The sequence below is a fragment of the Myripristis murdjan genome, chromosome 17 (assembly GCF_902150065.1).
Source record: "Myripristis murdjan chromosome 17, fMyrMur1.1, whole genome shotgun sequence".
Taxonomy (NCBI): Eukaryota; Metazoa; Chordata; class Actinopteri; order Holocentriformes; family Holocentridae; genus Myripristis; species Myripristis murdjan.
The window spans coordinates 1,865,750-1,892,046 of NC_043996.1; the positions used below are offsets into that span (position 1 = coordinate 1,865,750).

A 26,297-nucleotide genomic window follows, 5' to 3' on the forward strand; every position below is an offset into this window, starting at 1 on the left:
GGCATACCTTTAGCTGAACAATACACACTGTGGTTTCTGCTCCGTTACACTACAGAACAGTACACTTTCTCAGTAAAATTGTCAAATTTGTCTCAAATAAAAAGCCTTCTGTACCCACGGGGCCTATACAGCGGCTCATATTTTTAGTGAGGGCTCTTTGATCAGAAGCTTATCATATGTGGGCATGAGCCACCAGTGCCACTCTAATAATAACCTGGAACAACATTGTTGTCCTGCTGCCAGGCTGCACATGAGCTCTTATTCCCACGCAGCGTCCTCACAAGCCCCACTGCTGACAGTGGAGCTTCTCTGCTGAGTCATGCTCCAGAAGTAGAGTGCAGGTTGATTTTGAACAGACTTCAGGTATGTGAGGCCATTTTGTCAAAAAAAAAAAAAAAAAAAAAAAAGACGAGAAGGAAACATTATTTGAAATCTAGATATCCAGTGCAGCTGTTTTTTTTTTCTTTTGAACTGCCATTTCCTAATACAGTCACCTATCTCAAAAACATTTGCTAAAAATTAATTTTACAAACACTGAAATGAAAAAGAATGTATTTTAATATTTGAACATGAACTGCATGCAATGTTTGACTGCTTTGGTGTATAGATGAGAGTCTGCACTATGTAGATGAGGGTAAAAAAAAAAAAAAAAAAATGCATATTTGACCTTTCCCTTTGGAAGAGTTTCACTGCCCCCCTCTGGTGCCTGAACAGCATGTCAGAGCCTGGCAGCTGGAGCAGTGCTGCATTCACTTTGGGTTTACTGCCCCCTCATGAGCTGGACAAAGCAATTTTAGGGCTGAGAAAGCAGCTAAATGATGTATGGTGTCCAGGGGAGGTTGTGTTGTCTGTTCCCTTGCTGTCCTCCACACTTCACTGTATGAAGAAAACAGCACCTTCTAGAGGGTTTTTTTTTTTTTTTTTTTTTTTTCAACACACAACTTTATTTCATTTTCACAAAATACAGGTCCAATGCAGTGTGTAATGTTACAAAATAATATTTTGATTTAGTTTGGAACTTTCCATTTTTAAAACTGATACAAAAATTTAATTAAAATTTGATGTAAAATGTGATGGAAATTACTATCTATTTGAAATTTCATTCTATTTATTACATTTGTTGATCTTTGATGGAAAATTCTAGATACAAAATGCAAATGAAGCAAAGAAAAAAATATTCTTACTATTTAAAATCTGGTTTAGTTATACTAAAATGACTTTATTATTTAAAAAATAATAATAATGCAATGAAAGCCCTTAGTATATGTGAGACTTTATGTATTTTTTAGTATATATGTTCTTATATCCGTTTGTTTGTTTGCTTGCTTTTATGTTTTCCTATTATGAGAGCAAACACATGCAGTGCGCAATGTCTTGTGGGTAAGCGGTGTTTCCTAACAGCTGTGTAAAGCTAGAACATGAGACCGCTAGAAAGACATTGTTGCTTTCAAAATAAAGCACAAAGCCAAAAAAGCTGTATGACTAGGAATACATATATTCCTGGTCATACAGTTTACAGCTTATATACAGTATATACACAGTAAATACAAAGTTTCAGACAAAATAAAAACTGTAAGACTTTACGATGGTGGACTGCATTACACGCAAAAACATTGTATCCGTTCATCAATAGAGGTGCTAGTTTTTTTTTTAACTGAAGTAAGCGGAAGTTGTATGTTTTTTCAGCTAACTTGACGTTGGTCACACGCGACTTTGGAGCGGAGCGGACGGGCCGGCAGGACAGGTGAGGACACACAAATGATCATTTTATCATCAGGTCTCTCCAGGAGGAACGTGTCTCTGTGTGTGACAGTTGGAACAGCCGTGGACTGAGCTCAGTTTTTAGCCTGCTTGCAAAGCAGTGAGGTAACTGCCATGCTCGGGTCTTGTTGATGTCGGCTCTGTCACCTTGATGTAACAGCTAGTGTTAAAGCCAACTAACCGCTCGTTAGCTCTGCTGTATGGATGGAGAGAGCGCCAGTCACCGTGGTTTTGCTGTCGAGCTAACTTTAGGGGTGTCCCTTTGGCTCGGCATACACACACGCTGTGTTGGCTAACGTTGAGGAGGACAGTCAGTCCGCTGTTAGTCGCTGCAGCTGCTCCGTGTTCAGGTTTCTGGAGCTCAGCAAGTGTCAGCGCCGGGCACCAGAGCCTAGCTTCCCAGGGGACATCTTCACTGCACTGCCCGGGGTCAGTGCCGTGCTCCGGGGCAGCCCGGTGCTGCTCACCGGAGGGAGGCAGCACTTTTGCCACTTTCGAGAGAAAGACACTGTTTCAAAATACTCATAACTTATAATAACGTAACTTGTAATTAAAATTTTTGATTTGGACTCTAAAGAACTTGAACAAAACCATCTGGCCAACTTAAAATGAAGAGTGACCGAATGGAAGTCAAAGTTAAGAGGCTGCATATAGTAGGGTTGGGACAGTATGCTTATCTCCTGATTCAGTACTGTCATGATACTTGGGTGCCAATTTGGTATGTATTGTGATTCTACAAGTATTGCAATTCGATATTACAGTTTATTGCAATTTTTCAAAATTGTCCTCTAGTTTGTGGCTGTAAAGTTTGATGAGGCTGTGATTATCCTAGAGGTCACTATAGGTCATTTTATATTGTGATGTCCAGTTTGAAAAAATGGTCTGCCTGCAGTGAACTGGCTGCTATGGGGGCCAACATCATCACACAGGAATCAAATGTGGCTCACTGAATCCACAAGAGTCTCAGCTTTCCAGTCAAAGCCAACTGATGCAGCTCCAAGACTGTTTAGGCCCCAGTCTGCACACACACACCATTTTACAACAGGCCACAAGAACACATGTGGACTGCAGGCTTTGGGGCCCAAACTGCATGGGATCAGTCAAGTGATCCTGCTGAAAATAGCCATGCTAGTTTTTCCTTCATGAAATTCTAGCCAAATTTTGGAACAATATTTCACCCGCTTGTTGACAAACTAGCATGACATGCTTGGTAACAGCAGATTCCTTAGGTCATCTAGTTTAATTCAGTTCAGTTCTAAAAAATATCACATTGGTCTTTTTCCATATGAAATTCTGTCCCATTTATCATTGAAAAAAACTGATTCTGCTCATGCAGTGAGCCTTTGACTGGCCATCTCAATTAATGCATGCAAAAAAAACAAAACAAACAAAAAAAAAAACTTGTCACTTATAGTAAGTATAGTAAGGACTTGACAACAATGGAAGGAAGAACTGTTTTAATTCTCCCAGCTGGTGGAGGGGCTCAGCTTCTGCTTAGCTGCCCCTCTCCAGCCTTATATAACATTAGGTGGTGTTCTTATTTATTAATTTATGTATTTTCAGGTACAATGGCAGCACCAATTCCCACCGTAACAGCAGAGGGTCTCATAGCCCCATCCCATGGCTGTCCCATCATGCACCAGGAGGCCAAAAGCACCAGTATGACAACACGCTCCTGAACTCCTGCCTTCTCCTCTCTTTCACCCTTCCTGTCCTCACTTTGACCTCTCCTCTGACTGTAGTCATGGTTTTATTTCAAATATTATCAGCTAACCTATCCCAGTATGGTATGGAACACAGTAGCTTGAGAGCCAGGAGCCGGACTCATGTGTCTGTTTTTGACTTGCCAGGTGCTCCTCCATCAGAATGTCCCATGCACCAATCAGCAGCGGCCTCCTCGAATCCAAACTCCTCCTCCAGTGTAAGTCTCTCTCTTTCTGTTGTGTAAGATCAAGGTCAGGGTTTTTTTTCCAGAAGGAAACACTGTTCAGCAGAGGATACATGGATAGTTTGCTCAAAGTGACCTTGTTTTAAAAGTGTAATATGAGCTATAAAAACCCATCACACCCTGGCAGACAGTGCTGCTCTTTTTGCCCCATGTGTCTGTCGTTATTCCTGGCCTCATTTTACTGGAAAGCACTTGCAAGAAGCAGAAAGACGAAAGCACTGGTATATTATTTAGAGTATTATTTTTGTCAATACTTAACTCCAACAGAAAAAAGAAACTATCCACTAAGTCATGTCTTTTTTGATTCATTGTTGGTAATTTATTTTAGCCTATATACAGTGTTTTTCATTAATTTATTTGATTTTATATATTCCATGTTTTATCTCTTGTGTTATGTTGCTATCTTGGTTCCAGAGCCCTGCGGTCCCAGCTCACCAGGAGAGAGCCTATGACTTTGTTGAATGTCCCATGAAGGCTGCTAATAGAGACAAGTACAAATCTACAGACATTAACCCAGACAATATGGTAAATACACATCTAACACACACGGCAGCATACAACCAAAACCCATGAACGTGGATAATATAAAAAAAAGGCACAAATAAAACAAACACACAGACATTAAACAGATTTGAGTATGGATACCCGACAACGGGCTTGGGCAAAAATTTAGATATTATGTTGGTGTTCGGTCATGTCAGCATTATTTTAGTGAAACTTTAGTGTAAAATAACTAAAAATGATGGACCTTCCTCTGTTCTGGGCAACTTCCTGTATATTGCTGGAGTTTACATGATGACACTGAAGGCAACTCAAAGGATATTTCAGGCGGAAAATGTAACCTATCAATAGAGGACAAGCAAAATCTCAGGCTCAGGTCAGGTTCAGACACAAAAAACAATGCCTGTTGGGTTTGAGTGGGGCTCAGTTACTATGAATATGTGGCTTGATCTGCACTCTGATACAGATACAGTATGCACCAAACAGCAACTATCAGCCCAATAGCGGCCCAACAACAGTGCCGTCCCTAGATGTTTGGGGGCCCTGGGCAAATTAATCATTTGAGGGCCCTTGTGCTTTACTGCAAATAGACCAATGTAGGTCCAAAAGATGCGTGATCATTGTATACTGTGATCATTTTATAGCTTTTTTGCTTGAAGTCATTCAGAGAAACAGTTGCCGAGATAATCAAGCCACAAATGGAGATTTCTCCATTCATAGTCAGATGATCGCCAATGACTTACATAAATAAAGCCACCAATAAAACACCTTCAGCCCCTGACCAATCAGTTCTCACTGCCGCTTCTCTTCAGATGCCTCCACCCAATCAGCAGCCGTCTCCAGGCCAGCCTTTCCCTCTGTCTGTGGGCAGACAGGAGTCTGCGATCCCACGAGCCGGCTCACACCAGAACTGGGTTTACCCATCGGAGCAAATGTTCTGGAACGCCATGCTGAGGAAAGGGTAAGCATCAAGGGTCGAGAAACATTTGTGATCCTTTTTTTATTTTTCCCCCCCAAAAAAAAGAAAAGAAAAAAAAATTGTGAAAACTAAGTATGACAAGAAAACCATATTACTATTACATCTTTAAATAGAAATTATAATATAATCACCAGAAAATTAGCCCAACATTTGAAATAAATAAATACATATAAATAAATAAAAAAATAAATGTAAATTAACACAAAATTACTGAAATTGGAAAAAAAAATGATTAAAATTTAAGGCTATGAGAAGTATTCATATGTCTTGAATCAAATTTTTGGATTTTTTTTTTTTATTTATAATACTACCTGTTACTGAATTTACAAAACAGACTTATGGGAAAGACTGTCCTACTCCATTCAAATCTATGCTCTCATCAGTGACCTAAAATTATCAGAGAGATGATCTGCCAAAAATCCAGGTCATGCATTGAACATCAGTAGTAAGTAAGTAAGTATGGTCCCAGCAGTGGATTTGTGTGTTTAATGATTCATTTCTGTGTAGATGGCGTTGGAATGAGGGAGACCTGAGTCAACAGGACATGAGCAACATCATCAGAATCCACAACCACAACAATGAGGCCGCCTGGCAGGAAATACTGAGATGGGAGGCTCTGCATAAGAGGTACTCACACACACACACACACACACACACACACACACACACATACTATGGCCAAACAGATACAGCACTCAACATAGAGCACCACACTTTGCTCTTTTGGCTTCCTGACAGTGTTTAGTTGTCACCACTGGGTGGCTGCACTATCTGATTCCTGAAAAACATCAGTCCAGCTGGTGTGGACACTGAGGCACTGCTCACTGTGTCCATGTTAACCAAGTGGACTGTTGAGGCTGGGCCCGCCGCAGTACAGAGCTCCACGGGCTGCTCGCCACCTGAAGTACCAGTTTTGCCATCTAGTCTGTTTTTTCAGCGCAGAACAAGTGAATTCACAAGAAAACACACTGAAAATACACGATTGATGCATCCGATGCTGCCAACTCTGTTTTCCTGCCCCTCTCCGATTTACCCTAATTGTCTCCCACGTTTTGATGAAATTTCAAAATCTATGTCATATTTGTTAGAAACAGTAGGTTATTATTATTATTATTATTATTATTGTTATCATCATCATCATCATCATTAGTACTAGTAGTAGTGGTGTTTTTTCATGTTTTTGATTTCTTTTACCTGTAAATTGTATTGAGTTTGTAGTTGGAATAAGTTGTACTGTTCTTGCATAACTCAAAATATTAAAATATTCCAAAAAAAAAAAAAAAAAAAGAAATGGTAGGCCATCACCGCTGTTTCTCAGTGGTCATCAGAATACATGAGAAACCAGAGTCTGCATGGTCTCCTTATTGGCAGGTCTCTCTTCCATCTCCACTGAAAACACATTGTTTCCTGTCAGAGGCGGAACAGCTTCATGACTACAGCTCCAAGAACTGAAATCATGCTTAGAACAGAAGTCTGACCCTGAGAACCATGTGAATTCAAATATTAAATTATGCACTTATTCCTCACATACAACAGTTGTGTCAAAGCTGTCACACACACAGGACACACAGAGAGACAGACAGAGAGAGAGAGACGGGGGTACGGTGGGGTGGGGTTGGTGTTGGGAAATAAGCTTCTGTTGTGAATAGCCAAGCTCCTGTTTCTTACCAAATCACTCAGCAGGGACAATCACCATTAAGATAATCTTATGATGAGCTTATGATAAATTTGTGAGGGAAAGTAACAGCTGTGATGTGCATTAGTTCGGTGTAAAAACTCAGTTATCAGAGTGTTTTTCGTTACTTCACAGAGTAGTTTAAGGTCAAATGTAACCAAGGAACTGTCGGTGTTGGTGGGAACACCGAAGTACTGACCAGCACCTCTGTATTCTTACATTGTGTCCAGAAATAGAATAAGATCATATAAAATAATACACTGCAATAATAGAAAGTATGTTTTCATCCAAAGGGAATGTCCATGTGGTCCATCTCTGCTGCGGTTTGGGGGAAAAGCCAAAGAGCTGACACCCAGAGCAAGGCTCAGACACTGGATGGGGTGAGTGTGGCTTTGTATCTGTGTGTGTGTGTGTGTGTGTGTGTGTGTGTTTGTTTGTGGCTCCAGTTCACACATATGATTAGTAATCTGCGACACAGTGGAGTGTGAACTGACCTTAACTTAGTGTAACTGCCTTTTTATTTATGTTGGAGAGTTTACTACCATTTAAGGATGATGAAATAAATCTTGTTTCATATGATGTAAGTCATATAAAGAACAGGTCCTGGTAGACCTTGTGAAACCTGACTAAATTCATTCTAAATTCATTCTTTCAAAAACATCTCACATTCAAAATGAAATTACTAGAAAATTGCTACAGAGTACCACAAATTAACAGAAAATTACAAGAAAACTACCAGAAAATTGCAACGAAATTACTGCAAATACCAAAGAGAAAAGCCCAGAAAGCTTGCAAGAAATTAGTTACAAAATAAATTAATAACTCCAAGAAAATGACCACAAAATTAGCCAAAAAAGGTCAAAAATAAGAAAAAATTTAAGAAAATTACCTAAAAATTACCAGAACATTACCTCAAATTAGTTAACAAAAGTGCCAGAGAATAGCAAAACATTACCGTAAAATTACCAAGAATTACTAGAAATTTTGCTCAAAGGAATTGTGTGAGAAGAAACAAAATTTATAATCATTTGTAATTATAACAAATACATATTTGAATTTAAATCACAAAATAATTACCATAAAACTACCCAAGGGCATAGAGAGAGCCCTCAGGTGACATAACACCTTGTCCTGTCCTGTCTCCAGCTATGAGCTTCCGTTTGACCGGCATGACTGGATTGTGGACCGCTGTGGGACGGAGGTGCGTTACGTTATAGATTACTACGACGCCGCTTCAGTGGACCAGCGAGACCAGAACAAAACCATCCTGGATGTCCGGCCCGCTCTGGACTCTCTCAGCGCCGTCTGGGACCGCATGAGAGTCACATGGTGGCGCTGGACACATTAACACCTGGCCTCTCACTTTCATGCCTGCTGTGTGTCGGCAGTAACATGGATGAATTCTGAAAGGACGATACCAGTGATCCTGCATGATTAGCGTAATATCTACAAAATGTATAAAATTATGTTTCTGTTAATCTTTTCCCTAAGCAAGCAGTCCTATTTTAGAGCTCCAATATCATTTTTCCACCGCTTTATCCAGCCGTTGGTTTCCACTCATTCCACTGTAATATGAAAATGAACTTTCAGAGAGTTCAACCTTTCTTCACACCAGTTTTCCATCACTGTAATAAAGTCATCCACATCAGTTTTCCTAAAAGCAGCAGCACTGTTGTGTTTTGATGACTTGAAGTTAGGCAGAGAGAAACAGTCTCTCCACCAGGGAAAACAGCCCCTGGGGAAACGTTTGCTTTCCACAGCCAATTATCCGTTCTGTGCTTTAAGAATGTTGATGACTTTGTTAGCCACAGAGGCAGAACATTATAAAGTGGCTGTTTCAACCATAAATTCAAATTTGCAAATCAAGAGAGTTTGACTATATGTTGTGAAATCTTTAGTACCCCTGCATGATTTGCAGAATAGTTTGGTGCAATGTCAAATGTGGGTAAACTGTGGGAAACATTCAAAGTCACTGATGTGGTCCTTCAGTGGGAGCCAGTCCTCTGTAGGCTCAAACCAGGCCTGGGCTGCTCACTGTCATCAGACATTCGGTTATCTCCTAGTCACCAAGAGTGTTTTTCATCACACAGCTATTTGATGTTTCCTTGATATTTGACATAAAGCTGAGCAAGGTTCCAATAGTGCCACACTTTTCTCTGTAAAATGTTCAATAAGACATTGATGATTGGCTAAATAAATTCTAGTCAGTATGTAGAGTTCAACAAAATTCAATCTTGATGTGGTTTCAGTGTATCTGCTCCTCCTTCCTGTCTGAACACACACACACACACACACACACAGCTGCTTTAGTGCCCAACTGCACATTACTCTTTACTGTAAAAAGTCTTATGAACCATGATATTGTGCAATGATGCTTCCAGTGATTAAACATATTTATTTTGGTGCCTCTGGTGTTCAAGTGGTTTATTGATGTTACATCAATAAGAGTTAATTTTTTGGTTGTAGTTATAGGGGCTTGAATAAACATTAGGGTTAAGTTAGGGTATTTTTTCCAGTTTGTACTGATTGTGTTTTTCTTGTTTGGAGGTCGGCAGGGGTGGGCGATGATGATTCAGGTCTTCTTGGAACTTCTTGGGAAAGAAAAATTGCCATAAAATTACCCACACAAATTGTGAAAAAAAAAAAAAAAAAATTCAATCAAATTGCCAACGTTCATTTTTGCACGTATTCATGGTACAATGCAAGGGCTCCCAACTGATTACACACGCATTTAAATTATCTTGGCATTTGAGTTTCATCAAAACTATGAGCAGCAGTGTGTGGTCTGATCCAAGACAGGCGTTGGACTGTGGCACAGAGGTTAAGATGTGGTCAGAGGAGAGAGAGGGAGAGAGAGAGAGAGAGAGAGAAAGTGAGAGAAAGCTTTTTAGGTCAATTATCCCCTGCATGACTGATCCTTGCAGGACCCTGGGCTGCTGGGACTCCCACACACACACACACAGTTTCCATGCAACATGTCCACGTGTAAGAGGTACCACAATGGAAATCAGTTTAATTCACTGCATGCTATCATTTTTGCTCTGATCAGTGAGAAGCAAAAGAGACCCAAAAATTTGCAAGAAATTAGTGAAAGGTCACAAGGTTAAAATGACCTGTAAATTTACAAAAACATTAACAAAGAAGAAAAGAAAGAACACGACCTGAAAATTGGAAATAGAGAGTGAGAGTTATTTAAAAAAAAAAAATGATCAAAGAAAAAAATGTATTTATAATTATTATAACCATATATAGAAATTATGTTACGGGGGGAAAAAAATCTTTTTGGGGTATTTTTATTTATTTATTTTTTTAATTTTCAGGATTTTTTTTTTCTTTAAATTTGCTCATTGCCGTTCTCCCATTAAATCAAATGAATGGGCTCAGGGTGGTATAGGGTTAAATACAGTTTGAACACACTTGTATGTCTAGGACTGCCCAGCCAGAAGTGATTAGTGAGGTCATAGGTTAAACAACTGCTTGATCATACATTTCATATATAAAACATTTCAGAAGTACTTCTACGTGTAGAGGAAATGTATTTACATCTAATCAAGTAACACACAGAAACATTCAGTATATAGTCAGTAAGTGCCTTACACCAAACCCAGGGCATATACATTAAAAGTTAACTACATGAACTGAATAGAACATGGTCTACAATTAATAAAATCATAATTGTATCAATAAGTGTAGCTCTTCTCTTTCAAACCACAGCAGTAGTGCACATAAAAATGGCCGCCACTACGTCCATTCTGGTATGTCGATTTGCATGGGAAAGACTTTTACTCCATTCACATTCTGTCTGCCAGTGGCCAGGAGATGGTGCCCTTGAGCAAGGCCTCTCAAACTTTTTCATGTTCTGAACCTCCAAGTTGACTTTGACAAAGCCCCGCAACACCATTTGAAGTCGTTTTGCTCTATCGACCCTAATGTAAAAAGACAGTATGGTTTATTTGAAGTGTTAAATTGCTCCGATGTTGAACACTGGCAAAAACAGAATCATAGTGGTATACACTGTCTTGAAACATTTTCTGCTGAATTAACTGAGTGAATTTCTTTCAAAAAGACGTGGAAAAGGCAGTTAATAAATGAGAAAAAAACAGAGGGGGAAAAATACAAGTAAATGACCAAATATAAAAAAAAAAAAAAAAAAAAACATTTCCTGAAAATTAGAAAAAAGGATAGAAAATTAGAAAAAGGATATACAGTAGTTAAGTGCATTCAAATTTTTGTGAAAAGTGTCTGAGGTATCTGCTGAGAAACCCCTAGAAGCCCTTCAAGGACCCCTGGGGGACTAGATGGCACATGGTGCATGGTAATGCAATTTTTGAAATATATATGACCAGGTAATCTAGTAATCTACAAATTTAACCATTCTGAATGTATTGTGAATCATGTCAGTACAAAACTAGATTTGTGTTTCCTAGGTTGCCATGTTTGCATGCCTGCTAGGAGTGCTGGACATAAACGAAATATATCACATATTAAATGTAGTCAAAAAATGTCCTGCTTCCTTATCACTCACTGTCAGTGATCATCCATCCCATTATGATGTAACGAATAGATTTATTTAGCACTGGTAAGAAAAAAAAAAAAAAACCAAAATGACTTGCCAGTTTTTAATTGACTGTAGTTTGGTAGCTTTCCCTTTTAATTGCATGGTTTCTCTTCATGGTTTACTGCTAACTCAGTGAAAATAAACTGCTGCTACTCGACCCATAAACTAGGTGCTGGAATAATGAACAGCAGAAAAACAAATGAATTCAGCAACACCAGCTGGTAGACCTGGAAGACATCTAAAGCTTTTATTACACCAACATGTTTCAGCACTTGGTCTTCTTCAGGTTTTTTTTGTTTTGTTTTGTTTTGTTTTACAGAATGAAGAAAAACCACAAATTATTTACTCTACAAGCTGGTCATCTGTCAACTGTCAAATGTGGACAATTATACCCCTCCAAAAAGAACCTTGACACAGGTTTTATGGATTTATTAACCAAGAGGCTCACCTGTGATTGTTTCTGACATTTTTTCTGACATACTGCAATGTCTCTCGCTTAATGAACCCATAAAACCTACGTCAGGGTCTTTTTTTGTCAATTCTTTTTTTCACCTGAGACTGTCCTCCGGCCAAAAACCACTCCATCGGTCGTCGGCACACCAGCTTATTACGAGCTAATCTGGTGAAAACCAAATAAAATCGTGACCATATCATCAGAAATGTTCTGCTGTTCTACTGTTCAGACGCAGCCTCGCTGCGTCTGAACAGTTTTTATTTCAGCCATCATGTAAATCAAAATTACAATATCAACTACACTTTTCTAAAGTTTCTGAAGAAACTTTAAACGTGCTTGCCACCGTTGCCGACCGCGTGCCCATGTGGTAAACCACCAGCCCTATGCTGTTTGTAGGTTGTCTAGGGTTGTTTGCTGGCTAAAAGGCAGTTACTGGGGTCCGGGTATTTTCCAGGGTATTTGCACTTTCCCTTTCCGATGAAGGTTTTGTGGGACACCCGCCCACCATGGGACCTGGAGGAGGGACCAAGCATTTGGTCCCGGCCCGACTGAGCGGCAGCCCGCGGCCAAATAGTTGGTCGGGGCTGAACCAACAAACTTGCACACTTTCTGGCATCGCAGCTCACTGGATCAGTGTGGAACCTGAACCAAACTCTCTCTTTGTGCTTTCTCTTTCCGATGAAGGCTTTGTGGGACACCTGCCCACTGTGGGAGATGGAGGAGGGACCAAGTTTTCGCTTTCTTGAGTGCATGCCTGGAAGACAGGGGAGCAGTGGTTGAAAAAGCAGTAGAAACTGCTATTCAAGTAGTAGTCAAGAAGTAGACGTAACGTTGTAAAAGTGAGAAGTAGATCATTGATATGACAGCATATTAGGACTATTGTAGGGACAAAAAATTACTGAGCTGTAGAGCTGTAGAGCTGTACGGTGTAATATCAGAAGACAAAATGTCAGGCTAGAATTCAGGCTGCCCGTGCTGTAGCATCATCACTTAAAACAGGTAACCGTCATCACATGTTTCCCCAATGTTAGGATCTCATTATTATTCAGAGAGACCATTTCTTCACTTTAGTGCAATTGCTAGTTAGGTAGTTTATTTGTTTGTTTATTAAGGGGCCCACATAATTTTTCAAATTATGTGGAATCAAATCAGAAAAGCAGATTTAAAAAAAAGAATTTCATCAATATTTCACTGTTGTAATAAAACCTAGACTTAGCTAAAGTTTCTGAAGAAACTTTAAATGTGCTTGCCACCGTTGCGACCACGCGGCCATGTGGTAAACCGCCAGCCCTATGTAGGTTGTGTAGTGTTGTTAGAGTTACAGTTACTGTGGTCCGGGTATGTTCCAGGCAGTTTTTATCATCTTTTCAGGGGCCACTAGGATGTCTGTGGGTAGCTGCTATCGTGTATTGGGCGGTTGCTATGGCATTGCTAGGCAGTTGCTATGGTGTTACTGATGGTTGCCAAGGCATTGCTAGATAGTTGCTATGATATTCTGGGTGGTTGCAAAACGGTTGCTATGGTGTTCCTGGTGGTTGCTAAGGCATTGCTAGACGGTTGCTATGGTGTCCTGGGTGGTTGTTAGGCAGTTGCTATGGTGTTCTTGATGGTTGCTAAGGTGCTGCTAGGCGGTTGCTATGGTGTTCTTGGTGGTTGCTACGGCCTTGCTAGGCGGTTGCTATGGTGTTCTTTGTTGTTCCTAGGGTTTTGCTAGGTGGTTGCTATGGTGTTCCTGATGGTTGCTAGGGTGTTGCTAGGCAGTTGCTATTGTGTTCTTGGTGGTTGCTAGGCGGTTGCTATGGTGTTCCTAATGGTTGCTAAGGTGTTTCTAGGCAGTTGCTATGGTGTTCTGGATGGTTGCTATGGTATTCGGGGTGGTTTCTATGGGATTGTTAGGGTGTTTGGGGTGATTGCTAGGGATCTGCTTTGGTGTTTAGGGCAAAGGCTGGGATGTAGTGGCAGCAGTGCTAGTGGCCCTTGAGTATGGTGGCTGAGAGAGGTCACCACACTGCAAACACCACAAAGCAAACAAAAAGCAGTGATGCAAATAAAAGGCAGCAGCGATGCAAATAAAAGCACCACAACGCAAATAAAAACCAGCGATGCAAATAAAAACAACAGCAGCGATACAAATAAAAGAGCCCACAGTGGAAGTGAATGGTCCGATTCTATAATTGGTCCGGGGACTATTATTGCGGATGGACAGGCGGGGAGAAAGAGGAGAGAAGAAGAGAGAAAACGGTGGAAAAAGACGTGAAACCTTGATTTTATAAAACTTTCAGTGTGTTATATTTATATAACATTAGTCGGCCGTTTATCATCAGGTTTGACGTGAAGCTAATTATACGGCCATTGCATTAACCTAACGTTACTTACTTTGTTACTTTGGTTACTACTTTAGTCATTCAGATTAATGTAAATTTAAAGCAGCATGGGGTTGTCAGCGATGTTTGAAAATGTCAGATTGAATCCTAAACTTAACTCTCTTTGCTTTGCCATTTACCAGGTGATGTTTTGTCCATTTTGTGGAGTGAACATTGAAACGATCATTGTAAATTATCATATTATTCCAACGTTTTCTCACGATATCACTTTTTCTTGTAATACTAGTAGTTTTTTCTCATAATATTCTGACTTTTTGTTGTAATATTGTTTTTTCTCGTAATTTTCCAACTTTTTCTTATATTATTTACATTTTCTCATAATATACAACTTTTTCTGCTAATATTAGATTTTTTTTCTTATAATTTTAAGGCTTTTTAATAGCAGAATTCCTTAAACTTTAAATATAAATAAAGAACAAGGCAAAAAACAAGGCTCTCTTTCTGTTTGTTGGCAGCCTCAATTCGATCACGTTTTTATGAAAACAAAACTTATGTGACTTGAAGTCTGCCAATGATATTTGTCCAAATAGGAAGTAAATACAGCTACAGAAGTGACAATAATGCTGTCTGGTAAGGCTGAAATTTCTTAAATCCATAATTTCATGTTGTAGCAATACTCAATTTACATAACTAAATCACTACTGGACCCGCACAAAGCACTTTCATTGTATTTAAATAGCCTACTATACGTTGTCTTGTTACAATTGGCCGTATAGTTCAATGTTTCTTGCATTATCCAATGTATTACATAGTTAAGGGCAGCTTGGCTGCTAAGCAGAGGACAGACACAGCAGGAGCCAGATGTACTTTCTCTATCTTGTTATTTAGGTCTGTTGCATTAGATACACGCCCAGTCAACATTCACACACACAGCATCACACATTCCAGAAACAAGGCATGGACAGTGGTTGGCCTGTCCATGTCCGGGTAACTGGCCAATTATTCTCGGTTGCGTTTAAGTCCAACCTATGTACGGGGCAGGCCCAAGCCCAAGAACATAAATGTGTATCATTTCCTGATATCGAGGCTCACTCTGACTGAGATCCTGCGGGAGCTCTGTCACTCTGAGACCAGCGCTGCCTTGCTTTATATGTGACCATAATAAATGTTGCATCAGAAAATGGAAGACTGACTCCGGTCTGTTCTTGGGCTTTCAACAAAAGAATCGGGAGCTAACAGTCTAATGTAACGATAGCATGCTAGCATGTTGTAACATTTGGCCGTAAATTAGGATCTTTGGTTTGTAGCTCTGTGGAATTAAACTGTGGACATGTCCAGACAAAACCCAAGACTGTATTTCAGCAAAGTTAGTTTTATCCTCACTTATATAAGTGACCAGACAAGACAGAGATTGAAGTGATAAAGATAATATTTGTACACAATTTAACTTCAACTGAATATCACTTAACTCACTTCCTGAGACAGTTCACCTTTCACTATTTCAGCAAACAGAAAAATAACAACAATAACAATCTTAACTGCCAAAAGGCAAAAAAGCACGCCTACACACTATAGGCTTAGCTTGAAATGTTCTCCCTGTCTAAACAAAGACATATGTCTGTGCATGGCAGCTCATTCATTTTGCATGTACATCTCCCTTCCACACATTGTATTTTTTACAGGAGCGGTACACAAGCTCCAAGATGCCAACAGGGGCTGGGGGTAGTGTCATCCAGTCAATCCCAAAGAAGTCTACCTCGATCTTCCAGCCATGGGCCATTGGTGGGGGTATATCTGGCTGACTCTGCAAGCACCTCCTGTATATGGCCGCCTGGTAGTTTGGCTGCAGAGAGTGTTTCTGTAAGCAGTAGCGGTTTTAGGCATGGGCGGAGCGGGCAGCCGCCCGGGGCGGCATATTTTCATGTCACGTGGGGGGCGGCATGAGCGCAAAAAAAAAAAAAAAAAAAAAAAATCATCCTCGCTGCAAAGCAGTTTTCTATTACTGTATTCATCTGAATATAAGACAATATTTTTTTCCATTGAAAATGCCCTGAAAAAACGCCCTCGTCTAATATTGGGGTCTAAGCAAATACACATGTATTGTGCTTGCATATAAACCAGTAGATAGGCTCGCCTGATGCCGCAATTACCGGCGAATGGCCGCATTGCGCCGTCAATAATCAACCATGTTGTCTGTGTCATTGTCTGTTGTGCTGCTGCAGCCACGTATGAACAAAAGTTGATTTATAATGAGAGGATGGCAGTATGTGTGCGCCGCTCACCTGTCAGATCCGGCAGACCTGACCGGGTGGGCGCGGCACCTGTAAGCATCAAGCCGGTGCCGCGGCCGGCCCGCCTGATGCTGACCGGTGGCTTTTTTTTTTTTTTATACAAACAAGATTTTGTCCATATAAAAAGTATTTTTCCAAAAAAGGTATTTGTGCAGGTGTTGGCGCCCCTGCTCTGGGAGGGGCGCGTGTAGCCGCCAGAGGGGCACCGGTAGCGGCCGTTATCGCTTGGAAGTTCTCGCTGCGCGCGCGCGCACGGCTAGAACGTAAGGGCGCAAGGCAGTAATTTCGCCCAGGGCGGCAACATGGGCAGAACCGCCACTGTCTGTAAGGCATCCCTGTTTGGTGGTAGACTTCTGTCTGTGCACTTTCCGCCCTTGTACATTTGACCTCTTGCGTAGTTAACATCTGTACAGCCTTTCAGGTCACAGAGGGCCAGTGTTGGGACCAATTACTCACAAAACTAATAAGTTACAATTACTAATTACTTCTGTAAAAAAGTAATTTTGATTACTACTCAATTACTGCTGCAGAAGAGTAATTCAGTTACTGGGGAAAGTAATTTTTATGATTACTTTTTTCTTTTCTTAAATCCTCTTATTAATGCACATATTTTTGCGTTGCTGTTGCAGTGTGGACATTGCTGTCAAATTTCATCTATCATTGTCAGTGTTGGGCACGTTACTTTGAAAAAGTCATTCATTATAGTTTAAAGTAGTGATGTCAGTTAGTCAGGATGGGGAATTGAACCCGTGGTCTTCTGTACGACAGGCAGCAAAACTATCCGCTCTGCCGTCGGAGAACACAGATGATGCTTCTAATTTGTGCTCAGTCATTCTCCATGCATGTTGCTAAGTTACGAAAAACTGCAAAGTCCGACCGGTTTGAAAATTGACACACCGCTTTTTCTCCACAAAACGCACATTTAGTAGTAAGTAACGGCAAGTAACGGCGCATTTTATTATCAGTAACGGTAACGGCGTTACAACGGGGGAAACAGTAATTTCTTTGATTACTCGTTACTGATAAAAGTAACGCCGTTAGTAACGCCGTTACTCCCATCACTGCAGAGGGCACATGTAAAAGCTTCAGTTGCTTCATACAGTTCTGTTGTGGGTTGAAAAGATGTTCCGAACTTCCAGGTTTCCTCTGATTTCTTTGCAGAAACTAGGGATGCCAATTATCTATTAATTCATTAATCGATAGTTGATTCACCTTGTCGATCGATTATCGATTAATTGACAAGCAGCGTCCCCTCGCTCCTGCAGCACGGCTGAATGTGAGGAATTTAGGTGGTAATTCAGCGAAGTTGTGGACCTGCTGTACTTTAAAGTACAACCACATATCATGCATTTGCTGCCTTTGTCATCATTTATCAAGTTAAAATGGTCCCAAACTCCACTTCGTTTTGACCGCTTCATGTTTGTTTTGTTCTCTTGTGTGCGTCCCAGTACGTCCGGCGTCAGCACTCAATACAAAGGCGCCCTCGCGTGGACTGGTGGGGCACTACTACCCCCGTTCAAATGGACCGCGGAATGTTCAATTAATTGTAATCAATTTAATTTAATCGAGTAAATTCTTATCGATAATGAATCGATAATCGATTAATTGTTTGCATCTCTAGCAGAAACTGAAGGCTAGTACAAACATCAGGAATTTCAACTGTCACTGGTGGATTTACTGATCCGTCCACAAAGTGCATTAATTTGGCTTTGTCTGTTTTCACGAGAGCCATCAATATTAGCAATTGCTGCAGGCAAGGGACCCATACTGACGACCAGCATCTCCTCTGTGTCTATCTTCCTTGCCGTTCTGACCACAATAAGCCTTGCAAAAAGATCTCTGTCTGCTTTGAGGGCTATCTCCCAGTCTCTCACTTTGGTTACACTTGAAGTTCATTGTCAGAGGAGGGATCTGTTGTCATGGCTGTACTCCAGGCGATGAAATTGAAGAGCTTATTTGGGATCAGATTTGAGGCAGCTGACATTGTAAGTTGCTGTGCTGTTGGTGGCCATCTGAGTTTAGGGGTTGTTTTACACATGTCCACCATGGCATCTTTCAGTGTCATGGCTGCATGGTACAAGAGTCTTGGCTCATCTGTGTCATCTGTTTCATGTGTTCTTGTGTCATCTTCATCTGATGATGATGATGAGGATGATGATGTTGAAAAAGATGATCCAGCTGTGGCAACTTCATCTTAGAGCACTTCATGTGGTGTCAATTCCTCAATATAGACAAAAGTCCTGTCCTTCAGAAAACAACAGGACTTTTGTAGTCTCATTTTTAATGAAGAAGACTTATAAGTAGAGTTGTCACTTCCCTCTGTTTCATGGACACATTTCTTGAAAAGTGCATTTAGCTTTGAAAGCTTGAATACCTTTCGTTTCCTCAGAAACCTCTCCTCCACGACTACTGTACAAAAATGATAGTATGCAGTCTGAACTGGTTGTTCCCTGTGCAGTCATGTTCATCTTTTTTGTACAGAAATACAGTGTAATTTCTGTAACATCTGAAATGGTAAATTGCTTCTGAGGCAACAAGATCTATTCCATGTATTTGTCGTAGCAGGTTTTTGCGTTCTTCAGCTGCAAGAAGCAGCTTACCAGCTGTCAGTGTTTCACATTGTTGGAGATTCTCTTTAACCCTCTTCCGGTTATGTTTTTGGGTGAAGTATTTCTCACGTTTGCAGATTATGCACTGCCTTGGAAGGAGATGGGGTGCTCTGTTTAGGTAACTGGGAACTGATTTTTATGATCAGAAAAGTGAATGTGCTGTCCAAAGTAAAATCTATGATGTTGTACAGACCTTCAATCTGCTGTACTGCCCTTTCTTTCCTCTTGCGAGCTCTCTCAATGTTCCTTTTGTTGGCATATTGCATATAACACTCTTGGTGGTAACCAATTTTCTAAAGCTATTGCTGCTACTTGGCTTTCCTTAGCATTACGGTCGACCCACTCCAAAGAACTTTTTACAAATGTTGTCCAACTTTCAGCTGAAAATTGTATGATTTTTGGGGTTGTACTCCCTGCTACATGCATACAGCACTCGATATTCTTCCAGGTAAGGTATACAAGTGTGGTTTTATGGTATGTAGATGAGATGACAAATAAAAATGGCGAAGAAGAAGTAGAAGAAAAACTCGGACTCATCAGTTGTAGGATAGGCTATAGTAGTTTATTATTAAGTCATGCTTCTGAAAAGATCAAGTTACACACCAAAAGCTTATAAACTAGTCAGTTTATGGTCTATAATAAATAAATTACGAAAATTAATCTTGAATATTAGAGCAATATGAGAAGATTACATAGAAAAATCACAGCACTGGCGATTATAAGCACCTGCAAAAGAGTTTACAGTCTGGTTATACAATTATATTACATACATGTATTGATGATGATGATGATGATTCTATACCATATATATATGAACATAGTCATTCATTTTGACCATAGACTGTATGATTTTGACACAAGAAGTAAATAAGACGAGCTGTCAGTCTGCTAACCAAAACATACCTGGGTTACCAGCTATGGCTACTAGTTGCTTCGTTGCTACTGTTAGCTAAATTTATAGCCGCTTTTATATTTTCATTGTTAATTTAGACAATTCCTGCAAGTCATCTCATCATGGCCAAGCCACTTTTTTATACGAGATGCTTGCAGGAATTGCCTAAATTAACCACGTCAGATGTCCATCGCATTAGCAGGGCGACGTCCACAACTCCAGCCACCAAAATGGACAAGGGATTTAAGTTGTACGCGGCCTCCTATATTTTTGACTATGAGGGTATGTATGAGACTGTATCGTTTGTGTATTTCTTGTCCAAATAAGCTAAATGAAAGTGTGTTACGTATGTTACTAGGTTTACTAACTTCGGCTTGGTAACTTAGCTATCTTACAGCCGAACAGGCATCATGAAACCCTAATATGGGAGAATATACTATGATTATATGGGAAGCCATATTATGATCATACATATAAATACATATAGTCAATATGAAAGATGTACTATCTATAATATGGGATAAAATCAGTACAGCAGAACATATTATACAAGAACTTGTGGTGGTAATATATGAGAAAGCATAATCAAACACAACATTATAGTTAGACTATCAGAGGAGCCTAATGCATCATCAGTCTAGTTGCTGGGTATTTTTCAGATTTGCTTTTTCATTTTAATGGCTGAATATAATATAAACACAATCTACTCTGCAACAAAGCCATAACCAGAGTTATGCAGTAGGCACACTTAATATCATATTCCAACATACCTTATATAAAATCTAATATATATAATCTAACCCTAACCCTAATCTGATGCACATGACCTCTGCAGGCTAAACCTTTGCTCCAGTGACAGTTCAGCTGTTCGTTTCTGCAACTCCTCTATCACCAGCTGTTGAGCCTGTATTTCCTCCACTGCCATGTCCTCCAAAGCAGCTGGATCTGGTCAGTGGTCGTAGTCATGGCACTGCACCAGCAAATGGGGCTCCATCTCCTCTTCTGGCTCATTCTCTGACTCAACATTTCTCGTTTTTTTGTCCCAAACACTTTGTCTTACCGGTGGAAGACGGTACTCGTTCCAGTCGAACAAGACAGGCACTGCTCCGGCTACCAGCCACCTGTTCCCTCCTTGGATTACATCGGTCGGGGGGAAGTGTCGACAATAGACGATGGTGCTCCTCTTGATTACTTGGTTCTTTCTTTTAATATTATGTATCCAGATCTTTTTTATTTTGTCGTCTTTTGGGAAAGTGTGGAAACTTACGGAGCTATTGCATCTCCCTGATACAGCGCACTCGGGAACACAACAGAAGCTGTGGTTGCTACTTTCCTGCCTTGACTGGTACTTTAATTTCTTCTCCCTGTCTTTACTTGACATATTAAAAATATGTAATAACACGGCGATCAAATAAAGGGTACATTAGATTTAATCTAACAGCGACAATAATGTTACATTTAGCAACAGGAGCAGGTAGTAGACGTATCTAGTCGGTCTGTTTTGTTTTTACTGCGCAGTCGAGCTGGTCGGGAAAAGCTGAAGTGGGGTTCGCCGTTTACCGGTTTGGTCACGTGACCGTTTTCATAGAGCGTATTCCGACTTCAAACTGGAATTGCGAAAAAATGGAACGTTGGATCGTCTTGAAAATTGACATGCCGCTTCTTTTCCACAAGACACACGTTTTTCGTATTTTGTGCGTTGATGTAGCGCAAAATCTCTGTGCCTGAGAGCCTTGTGAAAATTTGGCCATTCGTTTCCTATGGCCAAATTTTTCGTTAAGGTGGAATTGCGAAAAATCGGTAAGTCAGATTGCTTATAAAAGTAATAGATAGATAACTTTATTGTCATTTCAAGGACACGTGTAAAAAACAGTGCACTGAAACAAAATTTTGTTGCAACTGGCTCAAAACAGCAGTTAAAAAGTACAATTGTCAAACATAAAAGTGCAATAAAAGTTCTTTGTTTCAAGCATGAAAGTGCTTTGTTTGCACATTTTTCTAATTTATCGTGTGGGGCTAATACGAAAGCTGTGGGAGGAGTAGCACACTGAAAAATTTGCAGAATAATAATAAAAATAATAAGTGTGCAAGAGAATAAGATGTGTTGCCTTTTCAAGGCAAGCACATAATAAGTGAATCATCCTGAATATCGGCTCCAACAATCAGCCAGGACTGATAATGGGTCCATCTCTACTCATGTGCACAGGCCATGACATTAAATTGCTAATTCAGTCTAATTATTTTAAAGTATACTGGTACGGGGAAACAATGAATCAGGGATAAATATACAGTAGATGGCAGCAACAGCAGGGTTGATTATTGTAGTTGTGGCAGAAATTCATGTTATTAGTGGCACAGGCTTTAGCTCAGTTGTTGCCATTGGCTGCTCATTTGCATATTCATATGTTTAACTCAGTCCAGGCGCCTCTGCAGGCCCCAGACCAAATTATGTTTAGTTATAGTAAGTGATGTTTTTGTTATTAATATCTTACTCATAACTTCATGTGATAGTCTCATGAGGTATGATATTAAAGTAGCGCTTAACCCTTACAAGTCCATACCTCTTAATGTGACAATAACAGGCTTGCGCACACACACACACACACACACACACACACACACACACACACACACACAGACAGACACAGAGTAACCTTGTCTACTGGGTAAGTATGCCAGTGCCACTTGGTTTCCATGACTACCATAAAACCCTGTCACCACATTAATCTCTTGCTGTATCCTCCAGCGTCAAGAAACACTTATGGAGGAGCAGCTAGGATGTATGAATGTATGAGCTGTCTGCCAAATACACAGAACCACACACACGCATACACACACAAGCACCCACACACACACACACACTCACACTCATACACACACAAACACACTCAGGTAGGTATTCATAGATGTACAGGCCCATGCAAACACAACATCTGCACTGTGATATAGCCTTGTCTATTATGATTAGTTCTTTCCAATTACCTTTAATATTAATATTCTGTGTGTGTACTCTTTGTACTACAACTCAAATAATATCGGTGTAATATCTCAGTAACCTCTGAATGAGACGAAAAGGACCATCCGGGGGTGAAACATTTGACTTCACAACACATAATCATCATCCTCTGATTTTCAAATATGAATTCATGGTTGATACAGCCACCTTATAATGTTCTGCTTCTGCAGCTGACAAAGTCATTGCTATTCATAAGCCACAAAACTCATAATTGATTGTGGAGAGCAAAGTTTCCCCCGAGGACTATTTTCCCTCAAAACATCAAAACGCAACAGTGCTGCTGCTTTGAGGAAGACTAATGTGGACGACTTTATTACAGTGATGGAATACTGGTGTGAACAAAGTCTGAATCAAAGGTAAGAAAAATTATATTAGCGTTTTAAAATACAACTGCTTGCTTTGGGAAAGGATTAGCAGAAATTAAATTCTGTACTCAACATTGCAAAATCACTGGCATGGCCCTTTAATAACCTTCCATCCACTCATCCATTTTCAGCCAGTTTGTCCAGTGCCAGCAGCACAGAGGCAGCACTCTAAGGTGGGCTGCCGAGACGTCTTTTTCCTTTTTCATCTTCTGAAGGCCTTCCCAGGCTAGCCAGGATTTGCAGTCCCACCAGGCACCAGATCTACAGGTCTACTCCAGGGTCTCCTTCCAGCCACACATGTATGGAACAGTTGTTCAGGGGGGCATCCTAACTAGATGCCTGAACCACCTCAACCAGCAGCGACTTTACTCCAACCTTCTCCCAGATATCGGAGCTTCTCATTTCCACCCCTTGTATCCATGATCTCATTTTTCAGTTTGTGACCACAGGTGAGAGCTGTAACAAAGGTTGTCCGGTAAATTGAGAGTTTTGGATTTAGGTGTAGCTACCTCTTCACCATGATGGTCCAGTACAACAACAGCATAAGTGTGGTCGCTACCCCAATTTGTCTGTCAATCTCTGGTTCAGTTTTACTTCAGTTTTACAGATACACACTGGAGTTTTCATTTCCATGACTGCCGAAGATGCAGCCGCTCTGACCTGCTGGCACTTGCTCCAGACCTGTCCGGAGTCCCTAACAAACAAACCTGGAAGGCCTCCTAATTCAGCCTGTCCAGCAGTCTCCTGCACCATCTGATCCGGTTCACCACCAGGTGGTGATCAGTTAGTAGCTGTACACCCGAGTCTCCAAAACATTCAGCTACAGGTCTGATGAAATGATCTGCAATGATCAGCAAATGCTGACCTGAGGAGTAACAAGCGTTCCGGGATGTGAGCTGCCTCATGCTGGAACATGCTGTTCTTTCTGGACAATCCACAACTCGTGCTGAAGTCCAGCAACAAAGCACCTCTCGGATTCAGATCAGGTTCCTCCATTCCTTCCAGTCACCCTCCTCAAAGCTTCTCTGTCATTGCTAATGTATGTGTTGACTCTGAAATGTGATTATTTGGACATGTCATGCAGAAAATTGTGGTTCACATTGCAAAATTACAACAGAAGGAAAGGATGAGGACACATACCTAAGCAGGAGGTGTAGGTTGCCAAGCAAACACAATTCAATTATAAACAGAGGGAAGCCAAACACTCCAACCCCTTTCCTCTGGTTTATTTTAAGCATCCAACCAACATTTGGTTCCTCAGGGCAAAGACGGCTCTGCCCATTGATTGTTCATCATAAACCTAAGAAAAGGAGTTAGAGTTGGTGACTTTTCCTTGTTTCTCACAGTGCACAATTGTCACAATATTGAGGTGATTGGTTCAGTTTGCACTTGGAATCTCAAAACTGCATATTCCTGAAGGAAATGCATATATTGTTCGACCCTGTGTTCACAAAGTCATAAAAGCAGAAGATTTTTGTGTAAATCCTATGTGTGTCCTGCTGTCACCATCTACACTGTGCATGGGGCAGAAATGGTTAATCATCTGAACAAGACTGTATCACCCATTTCCTCTCATGTGTCCTCTGGTTACAGCAGGTCTGTCTATCAATAGCAACATCCACAGTGGCCTCATACGGCTTTTACACCTTGCTTCCACAATAACCGTGATATCAACAGCCTGCTTTTGTGTGTGTGTGTGTGTGTGTGTGTGAGAGAGAGAGAGAGAGAGAGAGAGAGAGAGAGAGAGAGAGAGAGAGAGAGATGACAAGGATGCTGTCTTTGTAGCCTGGTTTTCAATGTTGCCAGGCAACAGTGTGGGGGTTTGCCCACGACAACGCAAACCCTCATAGGCTCTGTGTGCATGTGTGTGTGTGTGTGTGTGTGTGTGTGTGTGTGTGTGTGTGTGTGTGTGTGTGTGTCATGGCACAGAGGCAGCGCTGTCTTGCAGTGCAGCAAGCATGTACTTAATGACTCTCAACACGTTCCCCTGTCTTTCTTCCTCTCCATCTGAGGAAACCACACTAGCCAGTCAAATTTTTGATAGTTGATAAATCATGAGGGGAAGCTTTGCCTCTGCCGTATTGGACAGTGTACATCAGGGCTGAAAGTTGAATGCATTCTCACTCTATCTTTTCAAAGTACAGCTGGGATGGGCAGTAATTAAAATTATTTGAAATATGGGAAATACCTGGGAGAAGTGTTTTGTGTTTTAATACTTTTCAGCAGACTAAACTTGATATAAAAGAAGGGGGTGACTTTCTCCAGCTGAAGAAAAAGCAGTGCTGTTGTGTTTTCTTTTGACTATTGTCCCCTAAAACAATGAGTAATCTAATGATCTGCTGTGTCAGTTCAAAATTCAAGTAACTAACATAATCATAATTCGCTGATGATCACTGATGGTCGCTAATCAATCCGTGCATCCCGCCTGATCAGGACTGTGCATGTGCAACTGTCAACACAGATGGGACGGAAGTGAAAAGTCCTCAAACCCATTTGACCACATGGGTTTGTTTGCTGCTCTAACACGACCCACAGGAGCATTTCCTATATTAGCGCCCCCTACCAGCAGCAGAACATATGCCACAAGCCGTGGTGCACATACAGTACAGGCCAAAAGTTTGGACAAACCTTCTCATTCAATGGGTTTTCTTTATTTTCATGACTATTTACATTGTAGATTCTCACTGAAGGAATCAAAACTATGAATGAACACATGTGGAGTTATGTACTTAACAAAAAAAGGTGAAATAACTGAAAACATGTTTTATATTCTAGTTTCTTCAAAATAGCCACCCTTTGCTCTGATTACTGCTTTGCACACTCTTGGCATTCTCTCGATGAGCTTCAAGAGGTAGTCACCTGAAATGGTTTTCACTTCACAGGTGTGCCTTATCAGGGTTAATTAGTGGAATTTCTTGCTTTAT

General features: G+C 40.6%; 1 protein-coding gene across 3 annotated transcripts; it reads left to right on the forward strand.

The window, feature by feature from the left end:
• The first annotated feature begins 1,648 nt into the window (after positions 1 to 1,648).
• Positions 1,649 to 8,501, forward strand: LOC115375754 (cytochrome c-type heme lyase-like). Of its 3 annotated transcripts, none has more exons than XM_030075283.1 (8): positions 1,649 to 1,744; positions 3,325 to 3,420; positions 3,612 to 3,682; positions 4,124 to 4,234; positions 5,023 to 5,171; positions 5,697 to 5,816; positions 7,158 to 7,244; positions 8,011 to 8,501. In XM_030075283.1, exons 2-8 carry the CDS (start codon positions 3,330 to 3,332, stop codon positions 8,210 to 8,212), a joined length of 831 nt encoding a protein of 276 aa, XP_029931143.1. In that variant the 5' UTR covers positions 1,649 to 1,744; positions 3,325 to 3,329; the 3' UTR covers positions 8,213 to 8,501. The 3 variants fall into 3 exon arrangements, with proteins under 3 accessions (XP_029931143.1, XP_029931145.1, XP_029931146.1); XM_030075285.1 differs by lacking the exon at positions 1,649 to 1,744 and adding an exon at positions 1,746 to 1,866; XM_030075286.1 differs by lacking the exon at positions 1,649 to 1,744 and adding an exon at positions 1,932 to 2,125.
• The last annotated feature ends 17,796 nt before the right edge of the window (positions 8,502 to 26,297 follow it).